General features: G+C 35.7%; 3 protein-coding genes across 5 annotated transcripts; all 3 read left to right on the top strand.

The window, feature by feature from the left end:
• Positions 1-41: 41 nt before the first annotated feature.
• catip (ciliogenesis associated TTC17 interacting protein) lies at positions 42-5,425 on the top strand. The gene is made up of 10 exons (XM_052558645.1): positions 42-1,314; positions 1,482-1,567; positions 2,239-2,424; positions 2,551-2,606; positions 2,778-2,864; positions 3,880-4,047; positions 4,175-4,299; positions 4,680-4,756; positions 4,851-4,939; positions 5,165-5,425. Exons 2-10 carry the CDS (start codon positions 1,486-1,488, stop codon positions 5,357-5,359), a joined length of 1,065 nt encoding a protein of 354 aa, XP_052414605.1. The 5' UTR covers positions 42-1,314; positions 1,482-1,485; the 3' UTR covers positions 5,360-5,425.
• A 269-nt stretch (positions 5,426-5,694) lies between these two features.
• casp8 (caspase 8, apoptosis-related cysteine peptidase) lies at positions 5,695-11,120 on the top strand. 2 transcript variants are annotated; one of them, XM_052558642.1, is made up of 10 exons: positions 5,695-5,856; positions 6,507-6,808; positions 7,034-7,133; positions 7,345-7,483; positions 7,580-7,653; positions 8,914-8,935; positions 9,031-9,074; positions 9,313-9,430; positions 9,519-10,023; positions 10,338-11,120. In XM_052558642.1, the coding sequence occupies exons 2-10, from the start codon at positions 6,510-6,512 to the stop codon at positions 10,465-10,467; spliced, it is 1,431 nt and encodes a 476-aa protein (XP_052414602.1). In that variant the 5' UTR covers positions 5,695-5,856; positions 6,507-6,509; the 3' UTR covers positions 10,468-11,120. The 2 variants fall into 2 exon arrangements, with proteins under 2 accessions (XP_052414602.1, XP_052414603.1); XM_052558643.1 differs by having other exon boundaries at positions 5,704-5,861.
• Positions 11,121-13,004: 1,884 nt separating this feature from the next.
• casp8l1 (caspase 8, apoptosis-related cysteine peptidase, like 1) lies at positions 13,005-21,372 on the top strand. Of its 2 annotated transcripts, none has more exons than XM_052558647.1 (6): positions 13,005-13,169; positions 13,365-13,432; positions 17,784-17,901; positions 17,989-18,111; positions 18,240-18,738; positions 19,536-21,372. In XM_052558647.1, the coding sequence occupies exons 2-6, from the start codon at positions 13,367-13,369 to the stop codon at positions 19,672-19,674; spliced, it is 945 nt and encodes a 314-aa protein (XP_052414607.1). In that variant the 5' UTR covers positions 13,005-13,169; positions 13,365-13,366; the 3' UTR covers positions 19,675-21,372. The 2 variants fall into 2 exon arrangements, with proteins under 2 accessions (XP_052414607.1, XP_052414606.1); XM_052558646.1 differs by having other exon boundaries at positions 13,365-13,468.
• Positions 21,373-24,033: the final 2,661 nt, after the last annotated feature.

The raw sequence follows: 24,033 nt of genomic DNA, 5'->3' as shown, positions 1-24,033 counted from the left end.
TAATTTATTTTTTTTAAACAAGCTCTCCTGTCATGCTAAAAAGCAGGGGACTGTTTCATAAAACAAGTTTACCAAATAAGCCAAGCTTGTTTCAGTTAGTGTGACTTATTTTCACTTGCTCAAGCTCAGTCACTGTGGCAATTTATGCTGGAAAATTAACCAGGTCCAGAGCAAGCGAACTGTCTAAGGGTAAGCTAAGTTCCTAAATTCTAAGTTCTAATTTATTGTGCCAAAAAGATAAGGAATTATTATTATTTTTAAAGATTTAAACAGGTTTTTATGACAGCTGTACCTTTTATGGTTATTAGTACAACATTAAAACATTACCATTTAAAATTTATCATTAAAGCATTTAAAACACTAAATTAAAAGTTGAAAATAATGGAAATCAGACGGCCTGTATTAGCAGCTTACATTTGATTTACAGTTACTGCCATGATATAATAACTTGTATGCAGGATTCAAATTCTACACGCTCATATTTAATGTCCAACAACAAATATAATAACAGAATGCATTTTTTATCCAGAATTATTGCGACATCATTCTGTGTGGTGAGACACCAGTCCTCGCCCCATCCTGACCGCAAAATGGCTGTATTTTCATGACACTGCCTGATTTCTGAAATTTACAGATGAAAAATACCCCTGTGACGTGTCAGTTATGGACAGGGGAAACACAATGTCTGAAATGCATTAAACAGCATTAGCTGGATCGAATTAGTGAGATTGCGTGAATTTAAATTATAGTTTATGAAAACTCTTTAGTCCCGATTTATTTTATTTAGGTAATTTCAAATCAGGTTTTGGACTTTAATCCCAGTTTTTCTTAGCGTCTTTTATAAAACAGCACCCATGTGTTTTTACTAAACATTGACTCTGTTTTGGAGATGTGCAAATACAATAACGTTTAATCTGTTTTGAATACTTAAGCACTGATATTTATGAACGGTTTGTCATAATAAATGAACTATTAACAAATAAGTGTCTGTGTTCACTACCTGAAAAACCTGGCGCGACTACAAGAAGGTTTACGGTAACGTTAGATGTTGACAACAGCGTTACTAAGGAAACCAGAGATGATAATAAGTTTTAGACGTGAACTAAAAACACATCTAAACCGTATAAAAAACGAGTTAATGTAGACGCTGTTATGAGTTAATACTGTTTCCTGATATATTAAAGCAAATTAACTATTTTTTTAAGTAAGTTTGTTGATTTGGATATTTTTAATAGCATTAACAAAGTACGTTAGCTCCTGTTTTTTTGACATCTGCTGAAGGACTGAACAGTTGAAACTCAATATACAATCCAGGTAACGTTAACTTAAAAACTACTTTCACAAAGATCCATGCAATATATATATATATATATATATATATATATATATATATATATATATATATATATATATATATTTATATATATGCAGTGTTTCGAACTTGTTGTAATTGTCTCCTCTTGTTTATCTGGACATCTAAGACACATGGAGGAGAGTGAATCAACACAGAATGAAACCGAAGAGCTAAAGGCTTCGGTTAATGCAGTGGAGTTTCTTTACAGCATTGGTAAATCATTAAACATGATTATGATTTAGTAAGTGACGTCACTTCTGAAGTATGCCTGATGCTATTTTAGGGTCAGGGACCATCTGTTAATGGCGTCCAAGGTGTAAACTGTAATCAGCATTCATTAAGTTGCATTGTCCCTTGCGAAAGGAAAATATATTTACCAATATATTTCTTAAAATATATTGTGATATATTGTAATATATTATTTTCCCTTTTTATTTTCTAATATTTTATATATTTGAATACATTTAATAATGTATTGATGATACATATATTATATAATATATTGCAAAATATACAAATGATTGCCGCTTTCAATATATTGCAATATATTGGAAAAAAATAATATATATAAGAATATATGCCTAATATATTACATGATATTTTCCAATATACTGCAATATATTTTTGTTTCATAAGGGGTACTATTATTTCTACTATTGTTTCTATTTAACATGTAATTTGAACAGCCGATTTTCCATGATAGCTTATTTGTGATAAAGCATGAAGCACTGACAACTCGCTACATAAATGTGCCTTTACGTTAAATGTTTATTCAGAAGCCCTTTAAAACAGTAATCACCTTAAATGGATCTTCAGTCACGACTTACAGTAGATAATACCAATTAGGACTTAGGACTTCAAGCCTCTTCTGCTGTCATTTGCAGCACCCCAGGATCTGGACCAGTGTTTGTTCGCAGATTCACTTGTGACTGTGTCAGATTCGGGCCGGGAGCTGGGAGACTTCTCTGTGAGTGTCACCAAGACAAGCTACAATGAGGAGCTGTGTTATCTGCTCCATGCCAACAGTCATGGAACGATTGATGATATTCCTTGTGGTACATCCATTATAGGTCAGCTTACATTATAATGTAATTTCTTTATAATTTCTTGGTTGGAACATAAATGACATCTGTGTAATCTCAGTCATTTCTTAAAGAATGTTAAACCCTGTATTTCTTCCTTTGTGATTTTACCAGCCTACATATCGAGAAATCTTGAGATACTGGAAGAGAATCATCATGAATATGTAAAGGTATCTTTTCTATTGACATAAAGCAAAGTTTTTGAAAAGCATAGGGTATGTTCCCTTTATGTCAATACTTGTTAACTGACAGATTCTGTTTAATACCATAGAAATAATGAATGTCATAATCAAAATTGCAATGTAAAGCCACCCAAATCTGAGGTGTTGGAAATTTTCCAGTTAGAAAAGCAGACAGTGGAACGGAAAGTACATCTTGTTAAACAGGATGATCAACTTGTGGTAAACCGAATCGTCTCAGAGAAGGAGGTAAGTGTTGTGCTTGAACATATGTTCAAAACATTGTGCCCAAATAAAAAAGTGAAATGCACATTAATGCATACATTAGTGTCTGACCATGCATTCCAAATGAATTGAAATTCAGGTGATTCAATATAAATAAAATTAATTAATTAAAGTACTAGGGGTGTAACGGTACGTGTATTCGTACCGATACAGGGCTCTCGTTACGGTGGACGTGTGTACCGAATGACCGAATGCAATATTTTGTGTGCGGAACACAGGTACATTTGGCGGAAGTCTCCACGTTCAGCGCAAATCCCACCCTGCAGCTGATTCTAAAGTTTTCAAAAGGCATCACGCGAGTGTGAACATCACTACAACTAGGAAAAAAATGACCATAATTCAAACGCAGCTCCTGTCTGCATTTAAACAGACCTATGCTCGGGACAACCCATTAACGAAATCTGAGCAGGTCTAAAAACAGAAACTGTTGTTGCTGCACTTTACACTTTGGAAAAATTATATATATATATATATATACATATATATATATTAAAATATGAGCAGGCCTACAAGCTGGGATTGGTAATGCTGCACTGTAAACATAGTTATTTATTTATATTTTCCATTATATTTTATTATGTGATTTTGGTTTGAGATAGAGTATTTTATTTAAACTTTGCAGCATTATTTTATTTCTTATTCATTTTTTATTATATATATATATATATATATATATATATATATATATATATATATATATATATAGTATTATATTTTATTAAAAAGTATTTTTTAAAAAGTGTAAACAAATTGTTAAAAAAAGTTTAATGTAATAAACAACCTGCAGTTTAATGTTTGCATTTCTTTCCCTTACTGTACCAAAAATGAACCGAACCGTGACTTTAAAACCGAGGTACGTACCGAACCGTGATTTTTGTGTACCGTTACACCCCTATAAAGTACACAATAATTAATTATTATTGAACATTTACTGACAGTTTATTTCAGTACTAAGAAAGTCATATCTTTCATTCCTTAGGGAGTGAAGACACAAACCCACACATTTCCACTGAGCTCTCTAAAGGGTTTTGTGTCTGAATCATCCAACTTCATGATCATGCGTATACTGGCTCGGCAGAAGACTGTTCCAGAAAATATTACGTTCCTGTCATTTGATCCCGATACTGTGCTTTCTAAGTCAGTTTATGTAAGTGCAAGTGACAATTTCTTATATATCAGCTTTTGTATGGTAGTTAAAAATCAATGTGAACATTAGATGCATGATAGTACATGATGCGCTTTTTATTACTCTTTCATGTGACTTGTTGCTTTAGAGAGCACTTGGGTGCAAGAAGCAGATGATTGGGGAAGAGTTAGTCGATATCTTTGGGATTGAAAGGACTGTCTCTTCTGGAAAGGACTCCTCAGGAACTTGGCATTGCTATTTCTTGCCTGATGGGTAGAATGCTCTCTTCATTTTTTTTTTTTTTTTTGCTAGAAGGCAAAACTGATCTTATCTGTTTCTCATAACAGCATGTCTTCACTGCTAGCGAGCGGCTCACGGAATTGACAAATTTCTGACAGTAAAATAATGACTCACTCTTTTTACTGACACAAAGGTCAAATGTTTCACAGTGTCTAGCCTCTAGCTGTTGTGACGCAAGTGACAGTTCTCACGTCCGCTGTACATACTGTAAATATAGATGGTCTTTCAAACATATATGCCATTATGGTATTTTTATCAACTGTTTCATTGCTTTATAACAAACACCTATATGAAAAAAATATGTATATTCAGAGTTTTGAACATTAACATTTCCTAAAACATTTTACACTTAGGCATCTAGCAAGCAGAGTGCAGTTGGGCTCACCTGCAATTATGAAGCTCCTGCATTTGCCTTTCTTACTTGATGGAGGTTTGAAGACTTTATCACTTTGCATTCCGCTCCTTTGTGACTGGAATTAATCTTTACAGTCTTTACTTTAAAGTGTTTTTGCTTTTATTTTCAGCTGAGAAAGACCAGATTCCCGTGTTTGAGAAGAAGCCACTCATTTGGGAGGAAGACATGGAGCTTTACTCAAAGTTTCTTGACAGAAAGGTGTCTATTACTTTTAATGAGCTTTTAATTGATGTCATATATTACTCAAGGATATTTTTAAATATATTGAACATATTAAAACTCAAGACTCTAATTTCTACCTGGTAATGCTGATTTATTTATTTATTTAAATTTGTATGAATTACAAACAAGGAACCACATAGGATAGAGGTCACTCGACTAATAAACAAATTTGTGACTCATTTCCACTCGTTCATGACACAGGAGGAACTCAAAGCAGACTACTCCTCCTACGTCAGACAACACCCTGAGATAAAGGCTTTACTGGCAGACTTTCTGCAGTTCCTGCTGTTGAGGAAACCTCAAGATGTCTTCTCCTTTGCTCATGACTTCTTTGCACCCTATGCATGTCAAAGTCTTCCAGGAAAGTCCCATAAAGACTCACAAAACTTTCCATAGGAATAACAAACAATAGCCAAGTGTCAGATGTACTGTAGTAGAGATTGAAAATAAAAGTTTTCTTGTGCCTTGGTATAATGAATTTATGTTCTGTTTTTTGTATATAAAATCAGAATCAGAAATAGGTAAAATACTGTAAGAGTATTAGTGTAAGAGTAAATACTGACTTGACTTTTTATATAATCTTTTTGAAATCTGAAGCACTATTCATAATGATACACATAAAATATAGTCTACTTACAAATATACACTCTTTATGTTTTTCTTAAAGCCAAACGGTATTTCTTAACAATAAATCGAGGGTAAGCCCCGCAATTGTTATATAACACGTTTGTAAACACGTCACTTCCTGTTAAAATTGAAAAGCCTGAGAGGCTGAAACTGAAAGTAAATCGTTAGAAACGTCGTTGACACTTTAACATGTCGCTCAGACTCTCTTGATTTCGATTCTACGACAGTTTACCATTTTATTCCCGTTGGATGTTGTAAATATTAAGGTAAGGTGAGTGTTGATCATTTAAGTTGATTGTTCGAGTTAACTTTCACGACTGTGTTCGTCTTAACCTAGTTCGGTTAAGTTTGTCAATCGCGGATACATTGTAGCATTTGACACCAAACTTTTTAAAGCAACGACAGTCTTGACGTGTGATTTGATACACTTAATTATTTAGTGTACTTGTATACATTTAATCCATTCCTTGTAACGGCCCAAGTGGTTAGAATAATAGTTTTAAAACCATCATATTTTAAATACGAAAAGAAATAGGACTACGTTAATCAAATATGTACACTTAAACAGTGTCTAGTTGTTAGATGGAAAGGTTGTCACAAGGTGTTTTTTAATTAAAAGTGTTTGAATTAGCGGTTTTCTAGTTCTTGTCTTATTTAATGCTATTTGTCAATTCTGTCCTAAACTAAACTTCCAAAGTAATCGTGTTTTGAACTATTTGTAAACAATAAATACACTCAAAAAATATTCCTAATGTTCTTAACGCCCCGTTCCCAGGACAAGGATATTTTTCGCATTGGGCTGGGCATGTAGTGACATGTTTTACTGAACGTGTGCTTACCTAGACAGCTGCAAAGTAATGGCTTTCTCTGCTTGTTTAAGTTGTTTTCAGTGAGCCTTTGTTTAACATTGTTACAGAATATGGATCATCAGAAGCTTCACGAGATCGACGAGGACCTGACAAGCACTGAAGTGGCCCAGCTGAAGTTTCTGTGTATGGACCTAATTCCCAAGAAGCGTTTGGAGACAGTGACTGATGCCAAAGAACTGTTCCTACGACTGAACGAGCAAGCACTGCTTGATGACGGGTTACTCGTCCCTGAGCTTCTGAGCACAATTGGACGCTTAGACTTGCTTGGAATCCTCGAAATGTCCAAAGATAATGTGAATAGGAATCTGCTACAACGTGACGCATCTAGTAAAGGTGTCTCAGCCTACAGGTATGAAGAAAACACACAGTACATGTAGTTTACCGCGATCAAAAATCCACTTTTAAGCTGATAGAGCACACACTGACATGCTAAACTAGATAAAAATTAGTAGTTACCAACGCTATTAATATCTAAATATAAAGTGATTCTTGTATTGTACCTACTATACTGTTAATATATTATGTCACAATGCTTGTGACTCACTGACACTTTGTCTTACTCTTCTCATCACAGAAAAATGCTATTTCGTATATCTGAGGACATGACAGAAGAAAACCTTCACACATTTAAGTTTTTTGTGAATCTTCCAAAGGCAAAACTAGGAACTTCTGCTGTAAGTTATATATTTTGATCCCTGAAGTAACATTGTTAGTGAAGATTACGCTACACACAAATAATAAATTACTGTGAAAGTGGTATATGTAGTGGCTACCTAGATTACAGTAACTAGCTTTGTAACTATTTGAAATTTAATTAAGAATGTGACTATTATGGTTTGCACTTTAACCTGTTACTACAAAACATATTTTATGTGAATCATACAGACATTTCTAGATGTTATGACTGAGATGGAAAAGCTACAGAAGCTTGGTGAAGACAACCTGGATGAACTTTACTACATTCTAGACAAATGTGACAAACAGCTGGCCTGTAGGGTAGAGGAGTATAGGGCTCGGGAACAAGGTTACTGTTCATCAGTACTGTTAATCAGTTATCAAAAAAGAAATTACTTTTCTAATTTCTCCAATCATAAACAACGTATTTTTTTTTGTCCAATAGGAGGCAGACTTCCTCTACGGGAAGTGTTTGGTAATGTGCAAGTTCCCTTTCCTGATGAAACTATGCCAGGATATGTAAGTATGTCAAATACATTAAGATGCATTTGAACACATCATTTTCACATAGTATAACCCAAATCTTTCTTATGATGTGTAATTTTAGTATAATTTTAATGTGAAAGCTTTAAGGGATAGTTCACTGCAAAATGAAAAGCTGCTGTTAATTTATTCAACCTTAGGCTATCCAAGATAGGTTTTTTTTGTTGCTGTTTTTTCAGTAGTGCGGTAAAGAAGATTTTTAACTGAGACCATGGTCTTCAGTGATTTTTTAAAAAAAAATACAAGTCAGTGTTTACTGTCAATTTGACTGTCAAAAAAACATATCAGGGAACTCAAAATAAATACCGGTGGCTCCTGATTGTCTGTGTAAGAAACTGAACATTATTTACAATATAATGTCAATGTAAATACACCACGGTTTCAGCTACAAATCTTCTTTAATGTTCTACTGATGTAAAAAATCACTTACATCTTGGATGGCCTGAGGGTGAGTAAATTAACAGAACATTTTCATTTATTGGTGAACTATAAATGTATTTTTATTTGTGTTCTATATTCAAGTGACACAACAGAGTACCAAATTACTATTTTTGTTGTAACATACAGAACCCCAAAGAATGTAATTTGTCAAATATTTAAATGTATTCATTATTTTATGATTGGTTTAAAAAAAAATTCAATTGGTTTGATTCTCCTCAGAAAATAGTGTTTATCCACTGCACGTTTTGAATGTAGTCTGGGTCATATTTTCTTTTACATAGTTTCGTTAATGATTTTTAAGCATGAGGCAATGTACCAATTGGCATTATCATAATTTGGCTGCTTCAACAAAGTAGCAACATTTGAGCCACATTTCCACAGAGTTTGACTGGACACACAGCTGGGAAGCATTGTTTCAATTCCTTTCAATTTATAAACGTTTATCTTGTTATCCTAAGTAAATATAGTTGCATTTTATTAATCACATGAACTACTGTTTTTCCCTACTGGGATTTTTTTGTTTGTGGTCACAACAAGCTAGTTGAGAAGTAACAAAGCTTATAGTTGGCATTTTTAACTTCCTGAAATGAATTATTTCATGTAAAGGAGCATTTAAAAAAAATAAAGAACTGCCTTTAAAATAGCAGTTCTGCTTTTCTATAATAGTTGTTGTCACATTTCATCACACGTTCCAGATTTTATTTGATGACAAATACATTTTAAATGATAAAATATAGTGCAATTCAATGCAAAATAACCTCTGTTGTTTCTCTTCCCCCCTTGGCTTTATCACAGCAAATGGAGACCGAATATGGAAGTAAGTTGCACTCTCATACAAACTTTCGAAACATTACTGAATGATAATGCTCTTTGCATGTATCTTTATATCTCTCACCATATGTTTTTTCTTAGGGAGGAGAGTCTCGGTTGTTGCGGATACAGATGCTGAACCCAGAGTAAATAAGATGCATTACATTTCATGCTTAATAATTTTTATCATAGTTGAATGAGATTTGAGTACTATTTGAAGTACCAAACAAACAGTTAAATCATAACCTCACTGCTGTGACAAACATAGTTTACTAATGTTCTTCTATCATTGAGATGTGTACATGTGTACTTACTTGCTGTTTGTGAAGTGTAATGTAAATATAAACATGTAATTTCAACGTTATTTGCTTTGCATTTATGTAGACAGAGGAATATTATAATATGACTCAGCGACCTCTTGGATACTGTCTAATCATCAACAACTACAACTTTAAAGAAAGCTCCTCATTGCCCAATCGAGCAGGAACGGACAAGGACAGAGGTATTTCCAGCAAATGCATTTGCATCTTATCTGTAATCCTTAAAAATATGTTTCTAAATTAACACACCCTCTCTGTGTGTTTCTGTAGATGACCTTAGCAGATTGTTTCGCAGAATGCATTTTAAGGTTGAGGTTCAGAATGATCTGACAGCTTCAGATATGAAGAATGTGATGGGGCACTTTGCAAAAAGGGATCATACTCCTATGGGTGCTTTTGTCTGCTGTGTCCTCTCGCATGGATTGAAGGGCACAGTATTGGGTGTAGATGGTAACGAGGTTGAAATCCGTGAACTTACAGTGCCTATTGCTAGGTGCCTTACACTAGCATCCAAGCCCAAGCTTTTCTTCATTCAAGCCTGCCAAGGAAATGAGGGTCAGAATGGTGTATTGACAATGGATGCACCGGGAATCGCTACAGAAGACGACTCATATGATGAAGATGCTTTCAATCCTGAAGCCCGATCTATTCCTATAGAAGCTGATATGTTAATTGGAATGGCCACAGTACAGGACTACCAGTCCTACCGCCACACTACAGAAGGGTCTATCTATATCCAGGAGCTCTGTAATCAGTTGGAGAAATTCTGCCCCAGGTGAGTTCAAGAGAAGACTATCATGTCTTGAAAATGAAAAATGAATTGAAAGATGCATGTGGGTGGGTTTGTAGAAATTCATGTTCCAGTTCCATAAGATGATTGCACATGACCATGTGATGTGGTAAGGACGGGTGAGTTTACTTTGCAGTTAACCATTAGTTTCCACCAGTCATCCCATTGACTAGTTTGCTCCATGTGTGCAGAATTTATTTTATACTAGCATTCAAAAGTTTGGGGGCAGTTTTTTTTTTTTTTTGATTATTTGATTTAGGTACATAGAGTTATTTTCTTGTCTGCTTTTTTTTTGACAGAAAAGAGGATATCTTATCCATCCTGACAAAAGTAAACCGTGAAGTGAGTTTTAAAATTTTGAAGGGCCACAAGCAGATGCCTGAACCTCGATATACCCTCACCAAGAAGCTGGTCCTGCCCATGGACTGAATCTTCTGATTGACTTTTGTGTGACTGGATTCATGCTGGAGAAGTTTCCGTTATTCCATTACTCAGACTCGATCAATCCTTCTGGCAGGATCAAGGCAGTTTGGTACTAGATTCAGATTGATCTTGCTGTATCTGTGCGTCTGATCTTAATTATTAAATTAGACTTTTGAGTTAAAGTTTACTGCACTGAGTTCTGGCTGTGTGATCTTCTTTAGACAATGCAATTTAAAAATAAAACATTTATATTTCATACCAGGAATTTTTTTTTAAACTAATGTTAAGTATGATGAATTTATACCAGCAGTTTAAATGATTTTAATTTTTGTGGAGGAAATTTTTTAAATGCATATATTTCCCATTAATCTCAATCTGAATGAACTAAAAACCTAGATAGTGTAAGATCTTTAAAGACTTTGCAATTGTAAGAAATCATTGATGTCTAGAAAGGAGTGAAATCCAACATTGTTAAACACTGTCATTAAACATTGTTACATGTCTAATTTTTTTATTATTTTAGCATATAATGTTTTGCATTACAAAACACAAAATGTCGTCTTCCACCCTTTCTCTGAATTCTTGCATTATTGTTATTTTATTAAATTTTAACTGCAAAATTGTTCTTCTGTTAAATGGAAATGCATGAGTAAATGGAAATGCATGAGTAAAAGAAACAAAAAAAACTTCCCAGTTTCTTAGAATACTGTTCAGTGCCACCTCTTTTCATAAAAAAGATCCTCAAACTCTGCCAAAAATATTTCTTTTTTTATCTAAAATATAAGTTTTCATTTCCATTGATATATTTTAATTTCTTTCAGCCAGCATCCTATATTTTGTGCCCAAATACTTTTCCAATTTAAAAAATAACGCATTAAGTTTTGCAGGATACACACTATAATACAAATAAAAATCTCCTTATAAATGATATGAAATTTAAAGTGGAAAATAACATCAAGGATCTTCTTTATCATTGCTTTCACATCTGTCTAAATATTGTTGACTTCACACTCCCATACAGTGCAATACTAGTGTAGCAGTAAACTCACTGCATCTCTTATAGGTATCATTTCTATTCTTAGGTGAAGGTGGCATATCCGTAGTTATTTTGTGATTTCAGTATGGAATGTCTTAATGTAGTGTTTTATAAGAATATTGTATGTATGGACTCAAATGACATAAGATTATTGTATTAAGACCTTTGGGTCTTTTGACCTTATTCAGAATGTGTTTTATTCCTAAGCTTGTGTAACAAAGAAATAAAAATTTTAATAAATACCAACAGATGTCATTGTGCCTTGGAAACCTGTATAAAACTATTTTCCTAGGAGGCTGGGGTAATGAGGTCATTAACTGCCAGCCTTTGGTTTCTCTCAGAGCTGTCGTCATGCTATTCCTGAGCTTTAAGGTCACCTTGTGCATGAACAATACAAGAAACACGGGTCAGTCTGGGACCTTCAGCCATGATGAAAACCATCTAGGTTGCTGGTTTACAGGCTGAAAATCTTCAATATTAATCCACCCCCACATTACCTCAAAATCAGACTCTAGAGAAAGAAAAGGAGAAAAGCATGTACTAAAATAACAATAATGTCATTAATAGTCTTGGTAAGGTAGTCATTTACATTTAGGCCTACATTTATTCATTTAGATGCTTTAATCCAAAGCGACTTACAGATGAGGACAGTGGAAGCAATCAAAAAGAGCAATGATATATAAAAGCTATAGCAAGTCTCAGTTAGGTTAACACAGTACACGTAGCATATGCTTTTAAATAATATCATAAATAACACGAAAACAGATTATAATAAAAAAAAGAATAGAGCAAGCTAGTGTTAGAGGTCTTTACACATACACACATACAATTGCATAATAAATGAAAAGAAAATACAATACAAAAAGATTAGAAAGGTTGATAGATTTTTTTTTTTTTGAATAGAATTTGAACAGTGAGTGCCAAAGTTAGAGGGTCAAATAAAGATTCTCCCTACAGAATACCCTTCTTCTTTCTATATCTATTTCCTGCCATTTAAAATTAAACATAGGCCTAAGGGTGGTAAACAGGACCTATTTTTCTAATATTAATAGTTAATAGTATGATATCTGATTTTTACAGTTTAACAATCATGAATAGCCTTGTTACACTCTTGCACACGGATATATTTTTAAAAAATGATAATAATAATAATTATTTTAACCATCTTTCAAAAAAAATTCTTTTTCTGATCTGCTATTAGTTAAAGCTCGGACAGAATATTGGAAATGGACATGGACCTGAAGAGAAGTTATTTCAGATAATTATGCATTTTCAAAATAATATAAATCGTTTTATTTAACCAATTGCATTATGCTATTTTTTTTAAGTGTTTTACAATCAAATCATTGTTTACCAGTATGCTCTTGGTTGTTTCAGAGCAATTATTATATTCTTTACGATTTCCATTTTGACAGACTTTCGAAGGGCGGAGATTGGGAATCTCATAGCGCGAGGATCTCAGATTCCTCCCTCAGATTCCTCCCTCCTTCTCTCTCTCTCTCTCTCTCTCTCTCTCTCTCTCTCTCTCACACACTTTCTCCCTTCCTGCCTGCAATCTACTCGGTCAGTCAACTGGTTTAAATACCCGTGTCCAAAAACCCGGCAACATCAAAATATTTCCTTCTAGACTGGTCTACATTGTTTCTTAAACCACTGTACGTTTTTGGCTAAGGTGAGTGTTTACAGTTTACTGATTAAAGTTTTCGCGCCTGTGCACAAAAGCGCGCGAAGAGCAAAACTTCCTGTTTTCTCCACGCACGCAGCACTGTGAACTAAATAATGCACCAAACATATACGAAATTCTAAGTTCTAAATTTGATGAATGATTTCGTTGATATAAAAACATGTAACGTTTCTGTTATCACAGATATGGGTAAAATTGGTTCTGCCAGCACCCAAAATCGGACAAGCCAGAGAAACAAGAATCAGCAGAAGGTCAGAGCATCAAATGGATCAAAGCGAAAAAAGACTGTAAGGAGTAATTCATAACAAAGTATTTAATTTTATTAACACAGTGAAAGTGAAAGTGACGTGATGTGACGTGTCAGACTTGGAATTTGTACTCTGCAGGTATTTAATAGGGCTGTTTGACTCCTACGATTTAACCTAACTGTCCAAATTAATACATTTATTTTGGCCGAAATTACCTTAAAATGAGCTATTAATGGTCAACGTTGTTAGTTTGTTGACGACACCTAATTTTACAAAGAGAGAGAGAGGAAAAAAAGGGCCGTGGTGATTACGTATATAAGGGATAATGGGCTAGGTGCACAAGATGGCGCGTGAGATTCAGCTCTTGCAAGTGTGTGCATACTTACCACAGGTGTTGTGCCCAATTTCGACCCCCTGCCGAATTATTACCTGGCAGGGGGTCGAAATTGGGCACAACACCTGTCTTAAGACGTTCTCATTTACTGTAAAGGAAACGTACAAATTAAACTTGGCTAGATGTATATAATTAATGATTCCTACATTTTTGCGTACCTCTGTGTGGAAATTCATCAAGATACAATGCGGAGATTGCTTTATTCTTCTGTTGATTATGTGGATCAAAGACAGCGTCAGGTTAAAGGGATAGTTCACTTTCAAATTACATTTTGATATGTTTTAGCTTACCTCAAAGGCATCCAATATGTAGGTTTCTTTGTTTCTGCAGTATTTCCCATTTTGATATTTTTAGGTCAAACCGTTCTTGTCTGTGACTAATACAATGGAGGTCTATGGTCACCACCTCAAAGAGCATGCACCGAGAAGTCCAAATTAAACAATTACCCATCGTAAGTACACATTGATGACCTAAGACACGAAAGGAACAGTTTGTGTAAGAAAACGAACAGTATTTATATAGTTTTTACCTCTTGTTCACAACCATGTCCAACTGATCTGAGGGCACGCGTGCTTCCTGTTTTCGTGACTCGTGTGACGTTTGCGCGTGCTCTGGCTTAGTCTGTGCAAGCGCGGAAAGAGCTCAATGTTTACAATATGCCACCAATCTGCACTGTCTGAAATATAATACAGTAATTCTAATTAATTTGTCTATAATACACCCTATAATCATTGCGATTATAATAAAAATACAACACATTACTCACATTACACACGTCGCCTCCAGTTTATACGTGGCAAACTAAACACAACGTGCAAAACGCTGCGACTCAACAGTGGAGAAAACTCAGGAACTTCAGTCAGGCAGGTGTGTGATGCGATACTGTCAATGTCCTTGTCGTCCTGTTGCTAGTTATGGCATTGCTATGTTCCATTCGTGACAACATATGCTCTCCACTTCTGTTGGCATCTCACAACACTTGCTACTAAAACACCACCAATTTTAAAGAGATCTCTGTTTCTCTGAGGCTTGAAGACGTGCTGCCTGCAGCGGATTCTTCCTCCATCGCTCTGAGTTCTTGATCTGTGTTTTCTAGTTCAAATAAATATGGTTGTGAAAAAAATTCAATGTTGTCTGTTGATATTTTGAAATCGTCTTCCATTGCAATTTCCTGTACGTCTAAATATGTTCAGATCTTCATAGTGAAAGGTAACACTTTCGAAATCTCTGTGTAAACTAGGGATGCACCGAATATTCGGCTACCGAAAAATACTTTTATCACCGAAACAACACGGCCAAAATGTTGTGATGACGCAAACAGAAACCGTGACCTGCACGTGCACCTGCATAGCATAGACCACAAGCTCCCCGCAACATTCACTTCACACCAGTGGGTCTTAATAGAGAACATTCTCTCTATTCTTATTCCTTTATACGCAGCACTAAAGCGTCTCCTAACAAAGAGATTGAGACGGACCACGAAGTGAAAACAAAAAAAAAGTACAGTCTTATAGAGTCTGTTAGCACACGTCTCACTGAGATCTTTTCGGATCCTCTGCACTTCATTGCGTATGTGCTTGATCCAGGTTATAAAGACCATTACTTGGATGCGGAAATAAGGCAGCGCGCACGAGAAAGGATCCCGGCCACGCTGGATGCGGAGAAGCGCCAAGCGCAGGAGACAGATCAGAGTGCAGAAAAAAAGACTCGTCTCTATGTTTATTTATGCCCTGGCCCTATTTAAATACACTTTCTCAAATATTTCTCAAATGTCAGGCAGATGACAAGCTCAACTGTTCAATCTGGTTATCTGTCTGAAGTCCCCATCCCCAGAAGTGATAACTCTCTTGCCTATACTGGAGAAGTAATGCACTTTCTAGTCCTACAGAGAAAAATTTCAAATGCACTTCACCTAAATGCACTTTGTTTTTATGAGAGAACAGTTCATTTTAAAACCTTTCTGCAGGCAAGTAGGCCTGTACATTATTAGTTAATATTCACATGAGTGGGATACATTTTTAGTTTGAATTTTATTTTATACTGTGCATTGTTGCAATGTGCTTAATACATATTTGCATAATTTGTAATTTTGTATTTTTATGTTTATGTAATTGTAATTATCTTTGAAACTTTAATATTAATTTATGCAATTGCAATGTCTTAATTCTAGTAAAGTTAGTACACGGTCATAGCAATAAATGCAATGGTACTAATAATTGGCATAATTTCTTTCGGGGTTTCGGTTTTCGGCCTTGGTTTTCTCTTTTTCGGTTTCGGACAAGAATTTTCATTTCGGTGCATCCCTAGTGTAAACCATAGACAGTAAGTGTAACAATGAGTGATGTACATGCGCGAGAGATAACTTCAGGGGCTTTCGCGCTTGCGCAGACTAAGCCAGAGCAAGTGCAAAACATCACACAAGTCACGACATCAGAAAGCACTCGCGCACTCAGATCAGTTGGACATGGTTGTGTACAAGAGGTAAAAACGATATAAATACTGTTCGTTTTCTTACATAAACCGCTCCTTTCGTGTCTTAGGTCATCAATGTGTATTTACGATGGGTAATTGTTTAATTTGGACTTCTCTGTGCATGCTCTTTGAGGTGGTGACCATAGACCTGCATTATATGACTGACTGACAAGAACGGTTTGACCTAAAAATATAAAAATGGGAAATACTGCGGAAACAAAGAAACCTACATCTTGGATGCCCTTGAGGTAAGCTAAAACATGAAAGTGAACCATCCCTTTAAAAAGTCCACAGGGATTTCTTCTTTCAAACACAAAGCACTCTAATATGCAATGCTTTACATTTTCGGAGAGCTGATTTTGTTCTGACTGTCAAACGAGACGCAGAGAGATTTTTGATAAAGCATGTTTTATTAACTTTATTTGATAACTCATAACTGTAACTGTACAATTAAAGTGATGTAATTAGTAGTAATAGTAGCCCTTATGGTACAGTAGGTTTGCATTAAATAAAACATCGCTGTTTGCATTCATGTGGTTTTTATCAATGTTTTATTTGTTTTGTGAAAAAATCTGCAGCATAAATCATTATGACTATGAGCAGCGCAAGTATATTGTTATTCTTTTGCATTAATTATCAGATAAAACAGATATTAAATTTAGTCATGTATTAGTTTACAGTGTAAAATAATAAAATATGTTGTGAGAATAATGATGAAACAGCTGATGTATGTGCAAAATTGAGAAATGGATACTTATGAAGATAAATCGCAGCCCACGTCTCACAAGGTAAATATTTCATTAAAAAAAAAAAAAAAATCATTGTAATACAAACATTTTCGAGAAATAAGTAATTTGTACATTTTCGTAATTGGTAAGATAAAAATACATTATGTACGTAGCTGTGTATACACACCATGAGTTCAACTTTTATTTCGTGAACAGAAGGGAACATTAGTGTATTTCATTAATTTGCCAGACCCAGACATACACAACTTTCAAATCCACCGGCTCAGTTAACATTTATATAGTATAGTAATAATTTCAGTGTATATCTTATTTGCATTTGAAGTGATATCATAAATCCTGTAAACATATAGAAGGTAATATTTGGATTTCTCTGGTTCTTTGCACTGACGTTTAGCACAACCGGAAGTATTTTTGCACACACTCGCAAGACCGGAAATCCAAATGGCGGAAATATGCAACTAGCCCATTTACATCCAGCCGGTTGTTCTCGCAGAATACACCCGACAGGGTGATCAGGACCCCGATGCTTATTACACGGCTACTTGCCACATAAATAAATAATTGGACATAAAATATTGTTTTATAACCATGACATTTCAGGTCTGACTCTCCAACCATTAGGCCACAACTGCCTCTAACAGACTAAAATGTCCTGTTATTTAGATTACATAGATGCTTTTTTAAAAATATTTCTGAGCCATTTTATTATTATTATTAAAAGTATTTTTATGTCATGTAGGAAGACAAAGAAAACCTTCCTGAATGTGTTCAAAAGACAAATGTACTTAAAAGAAAGCGGGAACCCCTTCAATCAACTGGCAATATTTCTGATCACTACCCTAAAAAGAAACGTGTGGGTAAGTAGTTTACAATCTGTTAGGTTTATAATTGAACAAAATATTAGCCAAACATATCCTTCTCCTAACATCTCCTTATTCTCACAGTGTCAACACAGAAGGAATTTTATTCCACGTCAAATAGGCCTCTTGGATATTGTTTGATCATAAACAACTACAACTTTGAGAGAACGTCACTTGGAAACCGGAGAGGGACAGAAAAAGATAAAGGTACTTTTGTGAATTTAAGGGACTAGACTTTTTTTTTTTTTTTAGATATGTATATCAATATAATCTTCTACTGGATTTGTCAAATATGGCTTTGTGAATGCCTAAATGCATTTACCTTTGTCTTCTAGATGATCTCACCAGAGTGTTTGAGAACATGTTTTTCAAAGTTGATGTGCGGAATGATTTGCAAGCATCAGATATGCAGAATGTGATAAAGGAGCTTGCAGAGAGGGATCACTCTCAGATGGATGCTTTTGTCTGCTGCATCCTGTCCCATGGAGAAAAAGGCTCTGTTCTTGGAATAGATGGAAAACCAGTTCTGATCCGTGAACTCACACAGCCTTTTGCTGAATGCCACACTCTAGTTAACAAGCCGAAGCTTTTCTTCATTCAAGCCTGTCAGGGTAATGAGGGCCAGCAAGGTGTGTGTATTGCAGATGGACAGGAGAATACCAGAGAAGAAAGAACATTTGAGAAGGATTCTCATACTGTTGCATGGCACGGTGTCCCTAAAGATGCTGATTTTCTCATTGGAATAGCAACGGTTGAGCACTACAAATCTTTCCGCCACATAAAAGATGGGTCCATCTTTATCCAGGAACTCTGCAAACAGTTGGAAAGTGGCTTGTGAGTTGTGTTCTTGTTTTAGGTTTTAGGTTTTGATTTTGAAGCTTATGTTAGAAATAAAGACACTATTTGCATTCGATGTTCAGAAAATTTCAACCATAAATTACATTTTGCTGAATATTCACTCACTTTCAGACCATCCAAGATGTAGGTAAGCGTGCTTAGCTATAGCATTACATCACTTGTTTACAAATGGATCCTCTGCTGTCTGAATGAGAGTCCTGTAAAAAAGACTATCCCCTGTTGTCCTTTCACATCAAAATATTTTGTTGAGTGGTTTTGGACTTCATGTAAATGGTTATGTGCATATTTCTCTCCTTATTCAAACGATATAACTTTTTCACGATGTATTTTAGTCAGATGTAACCGTTTTTAAGTTAAAAACGCTTTTCGCTTCACAAGACGTTAATGAGCTGAATTCATGATTACTTGTAGTTCGTGATGTTTTTATCAGCTGTTTGAAGTCATTCTGACAGAACGCAGAGAATCTAATGGTGAGCAAGTAATGTAATGCTACATTTATGGAAATCTGTTCTGATTTTTAAAAAAAAACTTAATCTACATCTTGTTTGGTCTGAGGGTGTGTACATTTTGAAAGAACTATTCTTTTAATATCCATTTTGGGTGAGTTTTTCAAAAGTAATCCAGTGCATTTAAAACACATTGTGGTCTGATCATCACCATCTAAGGTTGAGAAATGCATATGGCCACATACCATTTGTAAACAGTAATGCATTTTGATGTGTCACAGACAACACCTACTCATATGACTGACTTGTATCTTTTTGTTCTGGCAGGAAAGAGGACATACACTCCATTTTGACAAAGGTGAATAGAATAGTGAGCTCCAAAATCCTTCAGGGTTGCAAGCAGATGCCTGAGGTTCGCTACACTCTAACCAAAACACTGGTCCTGCCCATGAAGCAAAGGTCTTGATTTATTTGAGGCATGACAATCTGGCATCCATCTCTTCCTCTCTTGTGGGAAAAGTTCCATTTGTAATGCATTTAGAATATTATTAATTCTGAAAATAATGTACTGTTCTTTGTACGTTGCTTTTTACATCCAAGATGAAATCATCGGGTTAATCTGGCCAATTCAGTTCTTTAAACGCACCTGTTGTTGATGATTAGCATGGCTGGATTCAGTTATCTGAGATAACTGCGCGTACATGGGTTGCTTTAAGGGGTTATGTATCAATACTCGAAACCACGAACAATGCAGCAATTGCCTGGTATCAAAACAGCAACTTAATCACATTATATAATTATAAGGCACTTGACGAAAAACTTGACACATTTCTGGACTTTTATAAGGAAACAGCCAAGACAACAAAACTACATAAATGTTATAATAGATAAAAGGGGGGGTGAAATGCTCATTTTCACTCAATATCCTGTTAATCTTGAGTACCTATAGAGTAGTACTGCATCCTTCATAACTCCAAAAAGTCTTTAGTTTTATTATATTCATAAGAGAAAGATAGTCTGTACCGATTTTTCCCGGAAAAACACGAGCGTCTGGAGGCGTGACGTGTGGCCGGAGCTAAAGAATCACGAGCGTGAGTAAGCTTTTGCGTTGAGAGAGTTTGGAAGCTGTGACAGCTGTGAAGGCTGATACTGAACGAGAGCAGCAGCAGCAACGACTCGCTCCGAGCGGGGCTCGAACCCGGGTCTCCGCATGGGAGGCGGACGCACTAACAAGGAGGCAGAGATATTTTAAGCAGTTTTACTCACCGCATGCGGTTCCAACACACGATCGTGACCCTTTTTCATTGGGACTGCATTATCCTTAAGAAATAAACGATGTGCAAATCCGGCGTCAAACTGGGCCTTGTTTGTAAAACAAGCATCTTCGAAATGCAGGGAACAAACAAAAACACTTGCACAACTCCGTTGATGCTCTGTAAAAATAAACTCCATCCACTGGTCCCTTAATGCTGTTTCTCTTTTGGTAATCTGTGCAGGGTTGTCTTGCCCTGTCAACCAAAAACACACTCCTTTTGGTGACATTTCGCGACGCTCTCGCTCTGATCAGTGAGTCTGTGCTCAGCCTCTCAGTACTCTGCTATACGGGAGCGCGCGCTCTTCCGGCAAACGTGCCCTAGGACCCATATAAGGAAATTCCGCTCCATCTAACGTCACACAGAGCCATACTCGAAAAAAACTTTCAGAAACTTGTGACAAACCGGAAGGAGTATTTTTGGAACAAAAATACTCCTTCAAACGTACAACTTAATTTTTGAAACTTTGTCCATGTTTAGCATGGGAATCCAACTCTTTAACAGTGTAAAAAACTCAGTATGCATGAAATAGCATTTCACCCCCCCTTAAATGAAATGTGCATTGTTGTTACAAGTAATTAGCAATTCATATTTCAAATTTAATGTAAGTTTTGAACAGATTTGTTTTCATGACAGCACTTAAACAGCAATTAAAGTTTCTTAAGGGTCAAGATCATGCTATTTGCATCTCCTGCGCTACATCAAGCCACTGCCATCATAGCTGTCACCACTCAGATTAATGCACGGCTCTACGTTATGTGTGTAAGACTCTAATACAATTAAGAAGTAATTATTTTATGGTGAATAAATCAGTAAAACTGGCCATGTTTATAGTATTAAAGACTACATAACATTATTATATCATCTTTAAATACATTTTAAAATAATTATTATTTTAAATGATTGTCCCTGGATCAGTAGGATACTCTTGTAATATAATAAAGTGGTGGTAGCAGAAAGATTTTAAGTATCAATTCTGCTTAAAAAGATGTGATCTAATCCTGTTTACATTAAATGAGTCTGCTCCCAAGCAGGTTTAAGCTTGTGGACCTGTTGCTGTAGCAGTAACTCTGAGATGAGCTTCGAAGAACCAACCAATCCAAGATCGCCAACAATCAAATCCAGCTAACTGAGTTAGCAACGTACAAAGAACGGACCCCTGTTCTGTTGAGCTTTATTTCCTTTTGTTGTGTCCCTGGAAGACGAGTAATAATGGTTGGTTTGATGTTTTATTCATACGGATGCTAAATCATGCCAAATGACTTGTCAGAGGCTAGTGTTGTCAAAAGACCCGGTTCTTCGGTACCAAGTCGGTACAAAAAACAATGTAAATGTCATGGTACCAGGTTTCTTTAAGTACCGGTAGTACCGATTACCCGGTCAACCCGGTTCTTGACGCATACAGCGTTATGATTTCCGTGAAGCATAAAACGCAGACAGAATCTCAAAATACTGAATTTTTTTTTAAGGTTTGTGTGTTATGCACTAAGTTCTGTATTGTAAATAGCAGTTTGTAATTAAAAAGTGAAAACCAATAGTTCTCAACTTGTTCTTTATGATTAAACAGCTCTAGGCTTGAGTTGGAACAAATGTACATGTTTTTTCACAAACACTTTCATGAAAGAACTGAGGTGTGCAGTATTATAATAATAATAATAATAATAGAGTAAAGAAGGAGGCTTCTTGATGTCAACCATCTGTTTTCTAAATAACAAGGGGAGTCGACCTTGTTCAAATTTTTGATTGTTGACCTTTTTGACCTTTTACACTGAGGGATTTCACCCTTGACCTTGGACCACCCACATGTCATGTTAACCTTTAACCTATTAATAATCTCCAGATATCAAGATGCCAAATGGTTTTAGCATATTTGGAATTCCAGTGTTGACCGGTGAGCTTATAATTATCTCTGGCTATCAATATGACAATCAATATTTAGTATATCTGGAATTTCGTGACCTCCGGCGGTAATATGAGGACTGATTGATTTTGAATCTTTTCAGGTCAGATCTGAACTTTTTCAGGTTTATTTTTGACCTTTTACATTCAGAGCCATCTGTTGACCATGTGGGTATCCTGCCTCATTCCATCTCATGGTCACTTTACAGCAGGGATAGGCAACTTCGGTCCTGGATGGCCACTGTCCTGCAGAGTTTAGCTCCTATAGTAGTCTACAGTATATGATACACCTTATGTCAAAAAAGATAGATGGCTTTGACCTTTGTGACCTCCCCCTCCTCCCCCATAGCCCACCCATGATGTGTTGACCCCGTGACCTGTTAATGATATCCACATGTGAAATTCTGACGTAAACCTTTGACCTCCTGACATGCCAAATGATGTTTGTACAGATGTTTGACCGTGTCAGAGCAGTCAAATCTCCCACAGAGTGAGAGACAGCAAAAAAAACCTGGACACCAGATGGGGCAAACCCCACGGAAGTCGGAACAGACCATTAAAATCTTCAAAAACATTCTTCGGAAAGCTCATTCATTAACTGTCACTGCTCGGACACGGTCAAATATCTGTACAAACATATGTCATCCCAGGAGGTCAAAGGTTGATGTTGCACATCTGGATAGGTCACAGGATCAACACAATGTGGGTCACAAAGGTCAAAGCCATCAATCATTTTTGACATAAGGTGTATCCTATAGAATACTCACCACTGCAACAGTTGTCGTGTTTGTCTTAATCACATGTTCTTTAAGATATTGTGATGAGCAGTTTTTTGTTTTTCATCAACATAATTCCAAAATTGTTTAGCATATCTGAATTTGTCACAATTGTAAATATGTTTAGTTAAAATATTAGTTTTTAGTCATTTACAAAGTTAAAATTAATAATGCTTCTATATACTTTTAAATATGATAGTTACAGGTGCCTCTAAGCGGAGTTAAACATTGTACATTTATACCTCATAGATTAAATTGTGTGTGTGTGTGTGTTATATGCTCTAATGATCTATTAAAATTTTGTATTCCTTTACTTATTTTGATATTGTTTGTTCATCATTAAATTCGGTCAAAAGAGTGACAGTAACACACCATGAGATGGAATGAGGCAGGATACCCACCTATGGTCTGCAGATGTGGCTGGATTTAAAAGGTCAAATATAAACCTGAAAAGTCGATCTTCATGTTACACGTCCTCCCGGAGGTCATGCATCAATGCCAGACTTCCACATAATAAAACTATCCGCGTATTGACGGCAGAAGATAGTTGTAATTTCCAACATCCTAAAGCCATATGGCATATTGACCCCAGAGATTATTAAGAGGTCAAAGGTGAATGTAAAATGGGTGGTCCAAGGTAAAGGTGTCAAACCCCTCAGGGTAAAAGGTCCAGCATAGTGACAACTACTGTAGGTTGATGCAATGATGTATAAGCATTTTAATAAGCCTCTGTCATAGCAAGTATCCCAAAATACACCCCCAAACCTATTGGTCTGCAGTGCTGCCGAGTGGTTTGCGATTGTAACTCCATGTGGCTTTGTATTTCTTTTATTTTAC

Source organism: Carassius gibelio, chromosome B6 (assembly GCF_023724105.1).
Source record: "Carassius gibelio isolate Cgi1373 ecotype wild population from Czech Republic chromosome B6, carGib1.2-hapl.c, whole genome shotgun sequence".
Classification (NCBI taxonomy): domain Eukaryota; kingdom Metazoa; phylum Chordata; class Actinopteri; order Cypriniformes; family Cyprinidae; genus Carassius; species Carassius gibelio.
Note: the sequence above shows the minus strand (reverse complement) of the source record. Positions and strands in the feature narration are given on the sequence as shown.

Bases quoted from the DNA above. Each gene is read 5' to 3' on its own strand.
- catip (XM_052558645.1), top strand. From the start codon at position 1,486: ATGGAGGAGAGTGAATCAACACAGAATGAAACCGAAGAGCTAAAGGCT. The intron at 2,425-2,550 runs GTCAGCTTACAT...TGATTTTACCAG, and splicing joins TTGTGGTACATCCATTATAG to CCTACATATCGAGAAATCTT. The intron at 2,865-3,879 runs GTAAGTGTTGTG...TTCATTCCTTAG, and splicing joins GAATCGTCTCAGAGAAGGAG to GGAGTGAAGACACAAACCCA.
- casp8l1 (XM_052558646.1), top strand. From the start codon at position 13,367: ATGGGTAAAATTGGTTCTGCCAGCACCCAAAATCGGACAAGCCAGAGA. The intron at 13,469-17,783 runs GTAAGGAGTAAT...TATGTCATGTAG, and splicing joins GATCAAAGCGAAAAAAGACT to GAAGACAAAGAAAACCTTCC. The intron at 18,739-19,535 runs GTGAGTTGTGTT...TTGTTCTGGCAG, and splicing joins AAACAGTTGGAAAGTGGCTT to GAAAGAGGACATACACTCCA.
- casp8 (XM_052558642.1), top strand. From the start codon at position 6,510: ATGGATCATCAGAAGCTTCACGAGATCGACGAGGACCTGACAAGCACT. The intron at 7,654-8,913 runs GTAAGTATGTCA...GCTTTATCACAG, and splicing joins ATGAAACTATGCCAGGATAT to CAAATGGAGACCGAATATGG. The intron at 8,936-9,030 runs GTAAGTTGCACT...GTTTTTTCTTAG, and splicing joins AATGGAGACCGAATATGGAA to GGAGGAGAGTCTCGGTTGTT.